This window comes from Harpia harpyja, chromosome 3 (assembly GCF_026419915.1).
Source record: "Harpia harpyja isolate bHarHar1 chromosome 3, bHarHar1 primary haplotype, whole genome shotgun sequence".
In the NCBI taxonomy this organism is placed as follows: domain Eukaryota; kingdom Metazoa; phylum Chordata; class Aves; order Accipitriformes; family Accipitridae; genus Harpia; species Harpia harpyja.
This window is the reverse complement of record NC_068942.1, coordinates 57585543-57601695: the sequence shown is the minus strand read 5'-3', so window position 1 is coordinate 57601695 and position 16153 is coordinate 57585543. Positions and strand designations below refer to the sequence as shown.

The 16153-nt window shown below is 47.3% G+C and overlaps 1 protein-coding gene across 3 annotated transcripts in view; it reads right to left on the bottom strand.

Moving 5' to 3' along the window:
- The window catches only part of ESRRB (estrogen related receptor beta), a 132178-nt gene that overhangs the window by 12855 nt on the left and 103170 nt on the right, over positions 1–16153 (bottom strand). For 2 of the 3 annotated variants that reach the window (XM_052782791.1, XM_052782790.1), the window contains exons 4-5: positions 3215–3325; positions 2401–2562 (exon numbers count right to left, since the gene is read on the bottom strand). In XM_052782791.1, coding sequence (XP_052638751.1) covers positions 2401–2562; positions 3215–3325 — 273 coding nt within the window. Of the gene's footprint in view, positions 1–2400; positions 2563–3214; positions 3326–7052; positions 7272–16153 lie in introns of those variants that run through there. The other variant, XM_052782792.1, reaches the window with a different exon arrangement.

The following is a 16153-nucleotide window of genomic DNA, read 5'->3' as shown; positions in this document are numbered from 1 at the left end:
TGGCTAAGCCTGGCTTTTGAGCTAGTGGCTAGTAAGGCTATTGAGCTAATAACATTTGCTAAACACCATTAAATCATGCTTTCTTGTTATCATAGGAGAGTGTCTTTAAGCTTAACTGGTTTTATTTGCTAACACTGTGGGGCAGAAGTTTGTGCTGACACCTGGGATCCTGAAGGGTTGGTATGACTTCAACGTCACACTGTTCTTTACTAATTCCAGTGCGAATACAAGGCAGGAATATGTGACTTTTGTTCCTTTCTCCATCCCTCTCTGTCCAAGAATTCACACACACAGGAAGCAATGTCCTGTTTTGCTCAAAATCCTTGGAAGCAGAAATACTGGGCATGGATAATGTAGACACCTGGCAGCCTCCTGGCCCTGCCCTGCTCTGCCCCCTTGCTGCCTAACTCAGTATGTTTCATACTTGTTTCAGAACTATGGGGTATTTTGTTCCATTTTTATGAACTGTCTTTTATTATGTTTGTTTCTTGGTACTGCTCCCTTGTGTAACAATCCCTGAGCTCTCTCCTGTGCACACAGTCCTGTTATAATACTGCTGCTGGTCTGAACTGTGCCAGGCTGATGGCTGTTATCGTGTTGCAGGGCCTTTGATAGGAAAGGAAAATACACAGAGAAAATTGAGATGATGGCAGGTATGTCCTGCCTTTCAGAAAGGAGAGAAAGAACCCCTTTCACAGAGCAGGAGTAGTCTCTACTATACTCCTGTTCTGGGATAGTATCACCATGGCAGACTGAAAAACTCTGTTGGAACTCAGAGCTGAGCATTCCATGCTCATCCCACAGCCGCAAGCTAGGAAACTACAGCAGGGCACCCTGTGCGAACAGAAATAGCCAAGGTTAGAAGAACATACAATGCCACCTCACTGGACAGCCGTAGCAGCTAATTGCATTGCATTAAAACCATTCCTGTTAACACCCCAAGTACTGGGTTAGTAGAGCAATCCAGGCTGAGTTCCCTAATCGCCACTGTAACCCCACTTGTGATGAATCAGCCCCAGATGGATTCCAGCACTAGTGAAGGCTCTAATTCCTGCAGATACTGCAGATCTTGTGTAAGAAGGGCACCACTGAGATTAACCTCTACTCAGAAACACTGTCCTGAAAAAGTTTCTCCAGACTTTGTAGTCCCACCACGTAACAGTTCATATACCATATAGCCAAGAAAACCACTAACCCTTGAGCCACAGGGGAAATACTCCCTCTGAAAAAAGCGAAGCAGCCACCAAAAAGCCAAAAGAGGAGCTACAAAGAGAAACAAAATACATGGGAGAACTAAACTGTCTGATCACTCATGCTAGGATGCCTCACCAAACAAGGAAGAGCTTAAAGCCAAGAAGCAAAGCAAAAGAACACAGACCCATGCAGTGGGAGACATAGAAAATGTGCAGTATGGGTTAAATACTGTGGCTGAGTCTCAGATATTCTCCTGACACAAGGAAGGGGGACAGAAGGCAAGAGATAGCTGTAGTGAGCTGTTCACAGTGAGCATCTGAAGCAGTCTTTGGAAAGCAGCCATGTAAACCCCAAGGACATCCCCTAAGTTCCCTGGCCAACCTTCTCCACACCCAAATCCAAACTATCTTTTTTTGGTAGGGGGGGAACTAGAGACCAGGCACTTTCCCTTCCCAGGCCAAATCTTTGTCCCCACAACCCCCTTGAGGGCCATGACTGCTCCTTCAGCCTGGGTCCATCCTATCTGCAGGTGTGAGACAGTTGCTATGTCACTCAGTCGTACAGGCACTCATTGGATATAGTCAGTGAGCTTTCCGAGGCCAGTCACATTGCCAATAAGTTGTCCTTGTTATTTGTCAGCATGGAAGCCTGGAGATTCACTGACAATAGTATGTTGTCCATCCCAATGGGACTTGTTCTGTGATGAATCCAGTATGACAAAAGCTTTCCTGAGTCTGGGCAAGAATGCCCACTACAGAGAGGGTGGGTACCTGCCTTGCCATTAGCAGTAAAGTCCAGTCACTGCCATAACATTTATTCATCTATAAACACAACAGACCTAGGTCACGCTGATGCAGTGCAAAATCACTGAAGTCCACCGTACCATCCCAAGGGCTGTTTCCCAAGCATTTTTGCAGTGCCATTCAATGCCAGGTACAACCGAGAACTTTTATCGTATCATCTCAAAGCCTTCTGTGTAATCTCAGGACACACGCACACCCCATCATCAATTTTTGCACCTATACCATAGGCTATATTGGAGTTTGTTACCAATGAGAGCCTACCACAAGCAGTTTTCTGTGACAGTAATTTCCACCCATCACTATATGTAAAAATCCTGGTTGAAGACAAAACTGATAAGCACAGTGATAAATAATAGCTCCCTTTGCTGTTCATGCTTACACCCTTGTAATTCCCCCTGTTTACCTGGGATGTGCTTTGCCCAGCCAATGATCACCACCAGTTCCCTGTCTGCCAGGTCACAGAGGGTTGTCAGGGCTTTGATGTCACTCTCTGGCATGGTTGGATCAGGCATGGCATAAATCTTCTCTGGCTCAGCGACCAGCAAGTGGGAGACGATCTTAGTCACTGCACATTTCAAAGGAGAAGTTGTTGTATCTCACATGACATAAGGTGTCGTAACAGCCATTTCTAGAAGGACCTTGCTGGGACAAGACATGACTATAGAGTCCATAGGACCTCAGAAATGGTTTTGGTCACAACAGAAGACTATTGCAGCTACACAAGCTGTAGTGATCTGCCTATGCCAAACCAGCTCTGTACAGGGATGACAAAAGCAGGAAGTTACTGTAAGGTTGTCAGCCATTGTCTCAGATAGGTCCAACAAGGGGAGGAAGAGGCACGAATAATCAGCTGGTGGGATGTGGAAAAGTTTAGAGAACTATGGGTAGTACGGAAGAGAGAAATCAGCATGGGACCAGTTTTGTTAACATAGCTTGGTTACAGGAAAAGATCAGAATATCACTAAATGGATTTACATAATCTCCTACAAAAGGTCTGGTATTTAACCCTAGGTACAATGAATACAGCACCTGGGCTGTACCTTAGGCATACCTAATCTACCCCTGCACTAGGTTCATAAGAAAAATAATCCTAGTGCTGATTTGGGTGACTGATATGGGAATCAGAAGTGACAACCGTTCCATTTTATGTTTTGGGAGACCAATAAAAAGAAACTTAGTGGTTGCTCAGAGGACCACAATTCAAGACCAATACATACACGGCTTTTTAGCTGGGGGAGGGATCTGTAAGCTCAGGTAAGTGCTACTCTCAGAATCCAGTCTCCTCTTGTATTTCTGACGGCCTCCACGGACTCGATCCAGACGAACACCTGCAAGTAAAACAAGAGAAATCCTCATGATTCCTTAGTGCCACAGGGAACCTGGACAAGCAGATACTAAAATTTGCCAAGTAAGACGTTCCCCACACTCCAGGGAGCTTCCCTCTCCCAAATACTTGAGATCTCAGCTGAACCCAGCAATCCCAATAATACCAGCTAGACTGCCTCCAGCTCTAACCATGCTGCTGTGAGCTTTACTTCATTCAAAACATTAATGAAGACAGAAATTAACCCATTCAGACTCTTCAATCACCATCAATCTGATGGGCAAATGAAAAGCTTCAGACCTCAGTGCCCTCTGGATGATCTTGCTTTTAAAAAGAAAGACTTTAAATGTCAATCAAACCTGCAGTTATAAAAATAAGCTTTTAGATTGTTCTTAAAAACGAGAAGTTAAATGTTCTGTGATCTCTCACTGTTTATATTTGAAAAAAGTGACATATAGCAAATAGATTATGAACTATCAATTCAACAAAGATGTTTCAGCCTTGATCAAGTAAGGCAACTGTAATAAAAGTAGAACCCAAATAAATAGAAACAACCTCTACTACAATAAAGCAATGATAAAGCTGAAGTAGGGAAAGACTGAAGAATTTGTTGCAGCTCTTTCAAAATACAGTGAATCAAACTGCAAATAGCACATTGAAAACAGCTCCCAGTGACTGGGAAGCACCAGTTACTGTCACTGTGCAAAAAACCATAGCAGCATCAATAGACCAGGACCAGCAGCTGAACTGCTGTATTAGTACAAAATAGTGTTAAAAACAAATCGTGAAAAAAGGCATAGATATTTATCCAATTGTCAGTTACTTCTGGCCAGCCATGTGGTCTCTGGTAGTCAGTTCTTATGAAATTGGGGTAACTCAGTCTTGCTGGGAGAAACAGCTATTGCAAAAAAAAAAAAAAAAAATCTTTCAAGGTAAATGTAGGAGCATTCAAACAGAATAAAAAATTGAATTTACACTATACAAGTACTTCCTTAGAAAAACACATAAGTTTATCTAGTCTGATCACAGGAACCAATTATGTGATACACTTGCTAATCACATTGAGCCATTAATATTTTGCAATCAATCCACTACATAAACACAAACAACTAAAAGCAAACACTCCAATTTTGAAGTGATGCTTTTTGAACCACTTGTACACCTGAAAAAACCTGCACTCTGCTGACAAATATTCTGCCCTAGAAAGAGGCACATGTCTGTCACTTGTGCGTTTCAATGCCACCACACCAGCCCCACTTGCACCACATGAAACCATTACTTGCCACAACATCTAGATCCTGACACTCTTTACGGCTGCGGCACCCAAACCAGCTTGACTGACAGACAGTACCAACAGCCTCCCAACAGCAAAAATAACCAACACCAACCAGGCCAACAGCACTCAGTTATACAGTCTAACAGCAAAATCTCTCTGGCAGTAGCAACACCCACATGGAGGTCTAGTTCGCATTACCTGTAAGCCATGGTGTGTGGGGACAGAGGCTCATAGGCATGATGTTATTAATGCTATATAGCTGCTTCCTTTTAAGAGTCCTGCTGCTCCCATTGAGCAGGAGAAGCAGGAATGAGCAGGCCTGGAGCTCTCCAGAGCAAAGGAAATGCTGCTGCAAGTGGCTGCTATGGGAGGATGGCAGACACTGAAGATGGAGAGAAAGACACGAAGCCGAATACGTGAACTCAGATCACACTGAGCAATTTCCTTCCCCTGCCCCATTTTCTATTTCTGACTCTGGGTGGAGAATTCATTGACATCCCTAAGCACAAGTACTACCTTTCTCCTCCATTACATGGTACTGTTTCTGAAAATGTTGCCCATTGCTTCTTTCACCTCCATTCACAGCAGCAGGTAGCCTGTGGGCAAGACTCCTTCCTGGGAGCCCCAACACGTTCCACAGAGTGATTTCAGAAAGGGCAGCCAGGGAATCCCAAACGAGATTATCCAGGGAGATCCACAAGGAATAGCACTAGTAAAGTCCTGCATGAAGCAGGAAACTTTCCTTTCCATCTATGATTTCTTTCCCTTCAATAAATGTGCCCTGGTTTCCTAAGAAAGAAGACATCTATTCCAGACTCTGCTGAATGCATGACACCTACCTATAAGCCAGGAGAGGAGGGAGAGACACAAATTTCAGGAACTGCCAGTAAACCAAGTAACCAGGTGTGAAAATTAAAAGGGTCGGGAATACACTGTTCAAAGATTATGGAGGAATCCAGAACAGGCTGCAAGACTTCAGGCCTGAATCACAGCTCCCTAAGACCCTCACAGAAGAAGGGTCATAGTGGGGTCCATTCCCTCATGCCAGTGAGCAGAATGTCATTGGTGCAGGGAGACGCCATTCTCAGCCCAGGAGAAACCAACACACAGCCCTCGGGATGCTTTTGCCATGCAGTTTGATAAGCAGCAGAGAGAGGGCACTGGGAGGGCTAGGGAGGAAATAGGGGAAGGAGCTCGTTTCCTTCTCCCAAGGAGAAGCATGCCATACTCCAGTGCTTGGCAGACGGATGGCTGCACGGGTTGCAGCTGTGCTAGGGACCCTCAATCAGATTATAAGGACACAAAGGACTTAAGTGCATTAAAAAAAGATAAGAGAGACGCAGAGAGATTTACCCTCCATCCCTCCTTCCCTCACTGAGCAGATAGAGGTCTGTTTGCCCAAGGACTTTGGCTCGTTAATTTTGAACAAGTGTTTGTCCTCCTCTTGTTCCCCATCCTGTGTGACACTCCTTGAGGCAAATGTTTTCAATCAGCATTTGCAGAGCCACTATTCTATCCTGTTGTCATCGCTCCAGCTGCAGAGCTGGTGAATAGGCTGACCCCTACATAGCACATCCCAGCACCAGTTGCTGAGTGCAGTGACCTGCAGGCGCTACAGCAAACAAAAGCATTTCAACCCCTGAGTCCCTGACTGTGACACTCCAGACACAAGCATCATGGCAAAATCCCTTCCCCAAAGATCTGACAGCCTAATGGGTCATATCTAGATGGAAGGAAAGGGCATGACCAAAAATCAGGACCTGGTACTGAGTTGTGGTATTCAGGTGGTTTGTTAATGCCTGCTGTTATACTTTCATTGCCTCAGTGGTTGATTTTAAGATAGGCAGGCTGGTTACAATGCAGCTCTGAAAGGGACACTAAAGGACATTAAAATGGAGTGGGGAGGTGCAGTGGGTAAGCTCAGAGAAGCAGCATGAAGGAAAGCACTGAGCAGAGAAGAAATGGAGGGAGATGTAAAATGAGATATGAGTGGAAGTGAGACAGTGCAAGGAGAAGGGAGATGAGAAGGCTGGAGCAAGGGTGAGTGGTACATACACTGTAATCCCAAGGGCGGATTTCACACCAAACATGCAGCCACCTGAGCTTTAACTACAAGGTGCAGCAGCCACTTAGAAGATGCAGCTGGTCCGTACTGAAGACTCTTACATAGGATTTGGTGCCAGTCTGACAATAAGACCGCAGCAAGAGAAAGCAGTTGCCTTCCAGCTCCTGCACGAACCTATTTCTCACATGGATCACAACTGGCCAGTTCCCAGGAGAGAAGGCACTCGTCCTACAAAACAGTCACCACCATAGGCATTCCTGGACCCCCTTTCTTGACAGTATCAGCAAGGAGGGGCTGCTAGAGCAGTAAAGAAGGGAGGGTTTACATACACAATGTGAGATGCAACAGTATAGGGCAAAGTTTGGGAGGTACCACCCCTTGATAACTTACCTTTCTGGCAGCTGCTTCTTCATAAATGAAGGCTATCTGTGCTGGAAACATCCCCTCTCCTCCCACTCCCCTGTGTTGCAAGGAAGCACTGCTGTTCATTGAATCTTGTTATCTTTTGAGGGATCCTGTGTAAGAGTCCTGGCACCCCGTCTGACCTAGGTGTGGAACTCACCCCGGTGTCCACCGTAGGGATTGTGTCCCAGCTCACTGGCAGCATGCTCTCAGCTCCCCAGCCTGTCTGAGCCCCCCCTGACCTAGCAGGGAGGAGGGCAGGGCCAGGACTTGTGCAGGACTTTTCGGCTCAGCATCCTGCCTGGGGTAGGGATGTCAGTTTTCTAAGCGTCCTGTGGGTGCCACTCGTGTTCCAAGCGCTCTTGCAGAGAGGTCTGTGCCAGCACCAGGCCTCTGCAGTGGGAGAGCTGATCTGCTGATCTGTTCAAGCTCCCTGCATTTCTCTGACATGTCCCTCGGAGAGACATCTGCCCGACAACTTTGGGATCAGATGTCCCCTTGCTGACTTGATAACATCAGGCTTTGGGGTTTTTTTCTTAATGGAAGTAAAATAATTCCAGCTTTTTTTAAAGCTGGACCCAGGCCGAGCCTGTCGGAAGTAAAAATAGCCAAGTATGCAGAGGCGACAGCACACAGTCAGGTTTAGTTTCTCTTTTATTTTCTGGGGACTAAAAATACTCCTAAAAGCTCTGTGAAGCTAAGGCCTGGCCAGTGGGAAATGCAGTCTAGGCCCAGTATCGGCTGTCGTGTCAAATTACTAGCCTCACCTCACTTTCCATCGAGTCCAATCACATGCCCACGAACTGATAGGAACAGAAAGATCTATCTTGCCAGAAGAGCTAACGGAGGAGCTAAGCTACAGGGTTTGCACGGTACAATATGCATCTAGACCAAGGAGGACACAACCAAAGGGAACACAGGGCAAGTGCTGGCCAGGGAGTAATGCTCACGGGGCTGCTTTTGCTGAGCTTCCCTGAAACACCAGCCGGGTCCTGTGCCCACTGCCCACCTAATCCTTGAGCTGCGGTTTCTGCATCAATGCAGCCTGCTTGCTCTCCCAGGGTCTGAGCTGGGGTGGTGCTCTGTAGCTAACAGAGATGCCCCTGTCCCCAGGAGCTGCAGTCTAAAGTATATGGATTGGCACTGCCCAAGGAAGCTGGAAGGCATAGGCTAAGAGTAGAGAAGAAAGGAAGCGAGAAGGGTTGTGCCCAGGATGTCTCCTACAGAATTTCCCTCTCCCTTTTTGCTCTGAACTTCAGGAGAGACAACAGGATGTGGCGATGGGATGAGCGAGCCAGGAGGAGGCCTATCAAGGAAACAGAGAGCAGTGATGACCATAAAAGTTAGGCTTGCCAAGATGGGGAAAGAAATAGACTATAGGGAAAGGCATCTCTATCTAATGAGAGTGGAGAGGCTGCAACCTGACTAGGCTCTCTTTCGTTACTCTGAGATTCCAGCATGGGAAGGGGAGAAGACTCCTTTATACCATTAGGTTTTATACTGCTGCAAAAGGAGGCCAGCCCCTGGAAAATCTCCTGGTAGATGACTGGTGCAATTACCCAACTAATTTGAAACACAGGAAAGCAACTTGAGGGTCACAGGTCAGCATGGTCAGAAAAACCCAGTGACTAGCATGGTGCAGGTCAGCAAGCCTGGGAATGACACTTGCAATGGGAGGGTGGGAAACCAAACTGGGGAGCAAGGCAGTGGAGTTGAAAAATCCATCTCCTGTGTTACAAGGGCCTACAGAGAGATTAGATCAGTTCAAGTAGGATGTTGCAGCCTGCTCCACCTTTGATATTTTCAGGGATACTTTAGCTGTGTAGGAAAGTTCCTTTGCTGTCTGTCTGGCTAAAGAGTCCCTGGACACAAGTTAGCCCTGTGATGCCTGATGATACCTGGTACCAGAGGCTGTCACTTGCCTTGGAGCAGTGACACAAGGCATCCTTGCTCCTCAGACACAGAAACACAAGCAGCATGTCCCAGGTGATTGCCCAAAGCATACAGGGTCTGGTGTAACCCACACAGCTTGCAAACCAACCCTTCTCCTCTGCCAGTGCCAGCTGCATGGCTGCCAGCTCTGCAGAGGCGTCTCTGCAGCATTAGCCATTGCTGTCTCTCAAATGTACAGCTTCCTTCCCATGCTGAGCCCCTCTCACCTCGCCCCCCAATCACCCTGGAAAGTCAGGAATTAACAGGGGTTTCAAGGGCAGATGGGAATAAAGAATACCTCAGTACCTTGTTCAGCTCTCTGTAATAGCCCCCACACCCACACACTCACCCTGTGTTTGTGGTCCATGCACGTGTTCTCCTTTGCTTCCCTTCCCAACCCTCTAAACAGCCTGAAGCAGGACAGCAGCTCTATTGGCTACGTCACCTGTGGCAGCAATGCCTGCATAACAGCAGGCTGAGGGGCACTGTGTGAAAGGAACAGTTGCAGGCACATGCCTGCCAGGAGAAGACCATGGATGCCTTTCACAAGAGGACCTAAAAGATGACAAAGCCCCAGCCTCGCTGACCTTTCAAGTGATAGTGCTCAGAGCTGAATCCCCAAAGGGGTGTTTGCTGCCTAGAGGAACCTGCAGCCCTGGGTGTGGTTTAACTCACCTTACTTTAGGCTTTGATAGATCCCTTCTGTGCGTCTGGGCTCCCTTGACCGGCAACAGGGAGAAGCAGGCACCTCCACATTTATCTCACTGGCCAGACACTTACCCGAGGAGGAGTGATGACAGATATTTCTCCCTATTGACTACCAAGGGAACCCCTGCAGGGTCAAACCAATGCTTTCTGTAGCCCAATTTTCTGTCTTAGTCTAGCTAGGTAGAGTCCATGAGCCTTTTGGAACAGGTAGAGCAGCACAAGCATGGATCAAGAACCAAATTTTTAGATACGTGACACAATGGAGAGGCCCCCACCACTGCAGGGAGAGAGGCCCACTTGTGACCGAGATCCACAGAGGTGAGGCAGTCAGACCCACCAACACAGGGTGCTGCTGCTTTGGACAGCCTCTTAGAGCACCTCTGCTTGGGCCTTGCAGCCTTGAAGTCCCTCCTGAAGTCCTCACCTCAGCAGTGGCTTTTCCAACACTAAGAACTAGTGTCCACTTATTATTTAATTCTTAAATTAGAACAGCTGTGCCAGGCAATTCTGAGTAAAGACCCTCTCAGGATACCCTGCAGCCCAAGGGCTGGCACAGTCTTCAAAGGTGAGTCAGGGGAAGGGATTGAGAATCTCGGCAGAGCTGAGTCACTGGTGAACACGGGTTACCAGAGGCTGTGAAAATGTTGATACACATGCCTTAAGTTACTGTAGAGCAGTGGGACATACATTCACTCCCACCCCACTCTTGCTCACCTCAGAGGATCTTACCTACCATGTTGTCAGAACTGCCTAAGAGCTTGTAGCACAATGGTTGGGGTCTAAACATCACTGGATGGTTGCAGCTTTCATCACCTTCCTCTTTTCTATACATGTTATAAGAGCACTAAGCACAATTTCTGGTGACAGAATACACAAAGTGTTTGTCATAAACCTGTGTAGAGTTGATGCCTCTCTGAACCCACAGAGATGTACACTGATTGAGCCTGGACTTCATGTTTGATAGAATGGAGATTTCGTTAGGTATGGCAAGAACCTAGGCAGATTAATAATTCAGAATGAATGGGAGGAACCAAACTAAACAGATTCATAATCTACTGGATATGGCAGAAGGTGTGAGAAGGGTCCTGGATGCACCAGTCTTACAGCCAGAAAACAGATACAAAGTGCCATCAGCCCAACGTGCACTTTGTGGACAGCCCATCCACTGCAAGCCTCCTCTTTGGACAATCACCACCACACTGCCAAAGGCAGCACATGCTCTGTGTCACAGCATCACCCAGCCCAGCTCCAGCCGCATTGCAAATCCTCATTTCATGCCTTGGAAAGTAGTTGGGTGTGGATGATATAGACATCAAAATGCCACTCACTGCACCTGGAGATCCTGTTTCAAAGGACAGGGGGTTGCCTGTCTGTTTTTAAACACAGGGGTATTTTAGAGAAAGAAAAATCATTTTTCATTCTCTTTTTTCATTTGGATGCCTCCAATAGCGGTATTTCTGGCACCAGCTGGAGGCAGAATACTCTATAAATACAAAGCCATTAAAACGCATGCAGCAGCAACCTGATCGGGGCTGCCTTTTAATTTCCTGACATGAGCTGGCCACTAACCCAATTACCCAGAATCCCCGGAGGAGCCCTCATCCTTCCCAGGAAGCACAAAGCAAGAACCCGAGCATATTGCAGGGATGTCAGCTGAGCTTTCACTGAAATCAAATATCTTCTTGAGAACACATGGTCTGGAAGCAGAGATGGGAGCAGGAGGGAGAGGTTGCTGGAAACACTTTGCTCCATTGAAAGATTCTTTCACTTGAAAACAGAAATGAAACACTCTCCATTTGGTTATGTTGCTGAAAAGGAGCTCTGCTGTTGATTCAGTTATCTGAATTTTAGTGAAGGATGAAGGCAAAGTTACTAAGCGGAAGTAGTTTGAGATTGCCAGTGCTTGGAATCCCTTGTTTAGATACTAGATGACTGTACCCAATTTATAACATCACAGAGCCAGGCCTGCCCAGGGTGACAGACAGATTTGTTTCCTTGGGAAACATTTACGACATCAGCCACTGGCTGCAGCTGGTAAGGGAAACAGCGGAGTTAGGAGTAAACACTAGGAAAGTTCTACTGGCTACAGGGCTCCCTAATCAGCCAGGGTCTTGAACAGGAGGAACATGGATTTAAGAGACAGCCACTTCTGAAATCTGGAGATTACAGGCTCACCATCTCTGAAGCGGGGACCACACCCAACACTCACAGAGATGCAGACACTTAGGCAGCACAAGGGTTATCAGGTTGTTGCAAGTTCCTGGGAGGCAGGGTATTCCCAAAGACACTGGGGACAGGAGGGAAAGGGGAACAATTAAGAGGAAGATGAGCTGAAGAAACTTTGTGGCTCTCCTCTGTTCACTTCTCATTCATATTTCACCACCTAGCCCTGCAGTGTCAGTATCCACACCTTCCAGCAATTACTACATCAGAAATTAGATTAGACAGATAGGAGTCCAAGAGCTTAGGGGATTTGTAACAAAGAATTTGGGTGTCCCGTTGAATTTTAACATGTTCTCTAGCATATCTTATGGAAATGCATTAGGAGCAAAGCCTAGGAAAAGAATGGTTGTACCTGGGATTACTACACCACAGCAGATACAGTTCTGGGAAGAGACAGAGTCATGTAGATAAAATAAATCATATGCCTTTCTTGGATAATTGCCTAACCTCTCTCTTGCTGTTAAAGAGCCTCCCTTTTCTGCATCCAGATCAAGACTACCTTCCTCTGCCTTCCTTCCTTGCATTTGTAGACTTCACCCTCACCACACAAGAAATAGCTGCTGGGTGACTCCCGAGAACCAGGAGGCTAGGCCAGAGGACAACTTGCCTTCAAAGACATTCAGAGTGGGGCAAAGCACCTCATACAGGGCAGGTTTCCTATCCTGGGAATTCCCACTCCCGCTTTTATCACAAGAAATGTATGTAGATCTGGGGGACTCCAGAAATACCTTCTACTTTCTGAAATAAGGTATACCTGGTCTACCACAGGACACATCCCCAGGGCCCTTTCAGTCTTTGCCCTCTTTCTTGGCAGCCAACCAGCGACGTCTGCAAGAAACTGGGCAGAAGCCACACACACGTCTCAGAAAGTTGCACTTAGGCCTCAGTCATGAGCAGGACTCTTAGGAGACAAGTCTCAGCACTGGCAAGGAGCAGGAGACAACCAATCTTCAGCAACATAATACACATTATTCCTATTAAGAAGGAAAACAAGACTCAAAGACTGGTGGAATAACGGGTGACGTCTCAATGCCTAGATGGGATTTTTTTAGGCAGTTATTTTCTTTGCTATTTGGTTTGTCACTCTCTGATGTGACACATGAGTGTACGCGCATGCACTTCATGAAAGCATTAGTGATCCGGCTTTACTTCCTTTTCAGAACTGTCTGTGCTCCATCTGGGTCTCTGCAGATGTGCCAGCACAGAACAGGGAACAACACAGCTTTAGAAACAAGTGGGAATCCATTGAAGAAAAAATTCTGCAGGGCTTCCACAACAGTAAAGGACCAAATGCCCAGACAACAGCCAGTCTGCTCTGTTTGATATGGTATAGTTTGGTATGTCCAGTATTGACTCTCCTCCACTTGCCTGTCTGTCATTTCCACCCAAAGACGAGCTCTGTAATAAGAGGCCTTGATGTTCCATTGCACCTCACCTGTTATCTCCATCCCTCTTCCCATGATCTCAGAACATCTCCCTTTCATGAACTGACTGTCCTGGGTTTATGTGGCAAGGTTTTTGTAGTGGAGAGCTGCAGGGGTGGCTTCTGTGAGAAGACACCAGACACTGCCCACATGTCAGACAGAGCCAGCTCCAGATGGCTCCAAAATGGACCCACCACTGGCCAAAGCTAAGCCCATCAGTGATGCTGGTGATGCCTCTCTGCTAACATATTCGAGAAAGGGTAAAAACCACTGTGCAGCAGCTGAGAAAGAGGAGTGAGAAAATGCAAGAGAAACAGCCCTGCAGATACTGAGGTCACAGAAGAAGGAGGGGGAGGAGGTGCTCCAGGCACCAGAGCAGAGATTCCCCTGCAGCCCGTGGTGAAGACCATGGCGAAGCAAGTTGTCCCCCTGCAGCCCATGGAAGACCACAGTAGTGCAGATATCCACCCTGCAGCCCATGGAGGACCCCACACAGGAGCAGGTGGACATGCCCTGAAGTAAGCTGCAGCTTGTGGAAAGTCCATGCCAGAGCAAGCTCCTGGTAGGAGCTGTGGCCTCGGGAGAGGAGTCCATGCAGCAGCAGGTTTTCTGGCAGGAACTGTGGCCTGTGGGGGACCCACACTGGAGCAGTTTGTTCCTGAAGGACTGTACCGTTTTGTCCTGGTTTCAGCTGGGATGGAGTTAATTTTCTTTCTAGTAGCTGGTATAGTGTTATGTTTTGGATTTAGTATGAGAATAACGTTGATAACACACTGATGTTTTTTGTTGTTGCTAAGTAGTGTTTATACTGAGTCAAGGATTTTTCAGCTTCTCATGCCCAGCCAGCAAGAAGGCTGGAGGGGCACAAGTTGGGAGGGGACACAGCCAGGACAGCTGACCCAAACTGGCCAAAGGGGTATTCCATACCATGGGACGTCATGCCTACTATATAAACTGTGGGGAGTTGGCTGGGGTGGGGAGCAGATCGCTGCTCAGGAACTAACCGGGCATCGGTTGGCGAGTGGTGAGCAATTGCATTGTGCATCACTTGTTTTGTATATTCCAATTCTTTTATTATTATTATTGTCATTTTATTATTATTGTTATTATTGTTTTATTCCTTTTTGTCCTATTAAACTGTCTTTATTTCAGCCCACAAGTTTTACTTTTTTCCTGATTCTCTCCACCATCCCACTGCAGGGTGGGTGAGTGAGTGAGCAGCTGCGTGGTGCTTAGTTGCTGGCTGGGGTTAAACCATGACACCTGTGGAAAGGATCCATGCTAGAGCTGTTCTTGAAGAACTGCAGGCTATGGGAAGGACTCACGTTGGAGAAGTTCATGAAGGAATGTATCCCGTGGGAGGGACCTCATGCTGGAGCAGGAGAACAGAATGAGGAGGAAAGAGCAGCAGAGACGAAGTGTTATGAACCAACCACAAACCCCCAGTCCCTATCCGCCTGCACTGCTCAGGGGGGAGGAGGTAAATGTCACGACTGAGTTGAGTCTGGGAAGTGGGAGGAAGGTGTTTTTAGTTTTGTTTTTATTTCTCAATATCCTACTCTCTTATTAACTTGCAATAAATTAAATTAATTTTCCCCAAGTTGAGTTCTGCCCTTGACAGTAATTGCTGAGTGATCTCCCTGTTGTTAACTTGACCCACAAGCTTTTTCATCATATTTTCTCCCCCTGTCCTCCTGAGGAGGGGGAGTGAGAGAGCAACTTGGTGGGCACTTGGTGGCCAGCCAACGTCAACTCACCACACTGACACACAGAGAAGGACGGACATCGCTGTCCTCATCACAGTGCCGTTATGCAAGGTGACACACAGGATTGTGAATTCAGAGAGGCAGCAGAGGTGTGGAGGGCAACGCTGTGAGGTCATGTTTAACCAGCCAATGCCCAAAATCAAACCTCTGAGCCCACTTACACAAGCCATGTGTCATCTGAAATTACATCTACCTCTTGAAGACAAACAAATTGCTGTAGAACAGAAAGGCCATGGGTGGCTAGAGCGTGAATGGCAAGGGTATATTCTCCCCAAAACTGACAAGGTATATTGAGGTTTTAAAAGAGACCTGCCAAACGGCTGAAATTTCTCTATCCATCATGCTAGAGAGCCAGAGAGATCTAGATCTACTTTGTAGAGCCCAGATTGAAGAGCTACACTTTGGTCATTGTGGGCACAAGACAGACAGTGCTGGGAGCAGAGAGGCAACGGGGTGGCCAAATACAGGGATGCCCAGCTCTGAACAATGCTCCTCTGCAAGTTGCAGGGCACATCTTCCTTCACTGGCCATCCCCACTGGCTAGGCATGTATGTAGATATCATGTTCTCCATTTGGGGTCAGCAGTATCACACGTTGCCCAGGTTTCCCTGATTTTTGCAGAGCAGGGAGTATGCACTTCTCCTGGAAGAAGCTGTGAAGATGCTCCATCTCCTGCTGCCTACAGGCTGGTGCTTCAGCAAGGCCAAGAGCAGCAGAGCGCAAGTTTTCTGGGGATGGTGCCTCTCCACAGGGGCGCTGGGACTGGAGTCTGCTGGAATCCTGGACTCCAGATTCAGCAGCTTCCTATCTGAGCCTGCTAGTGAGGGGCTAATTAATGCTCTCTGGGGGCACACTCCAGATGGAAGGGGAAAGTGAGAGACAGGCAGCCAGACAGGCCAACACTTCAGACATCTGAGCCAGTTGGGCTCCGTGGGCAGAGCTTTCTGCCTGCCACTTTCCCCAGCAAGTCTCGCCTGCCCTGCAGCGTCACGCCAGGAGAACCTGAGACAGCAAAGCTCTGGTGTCCGTGCAGTTC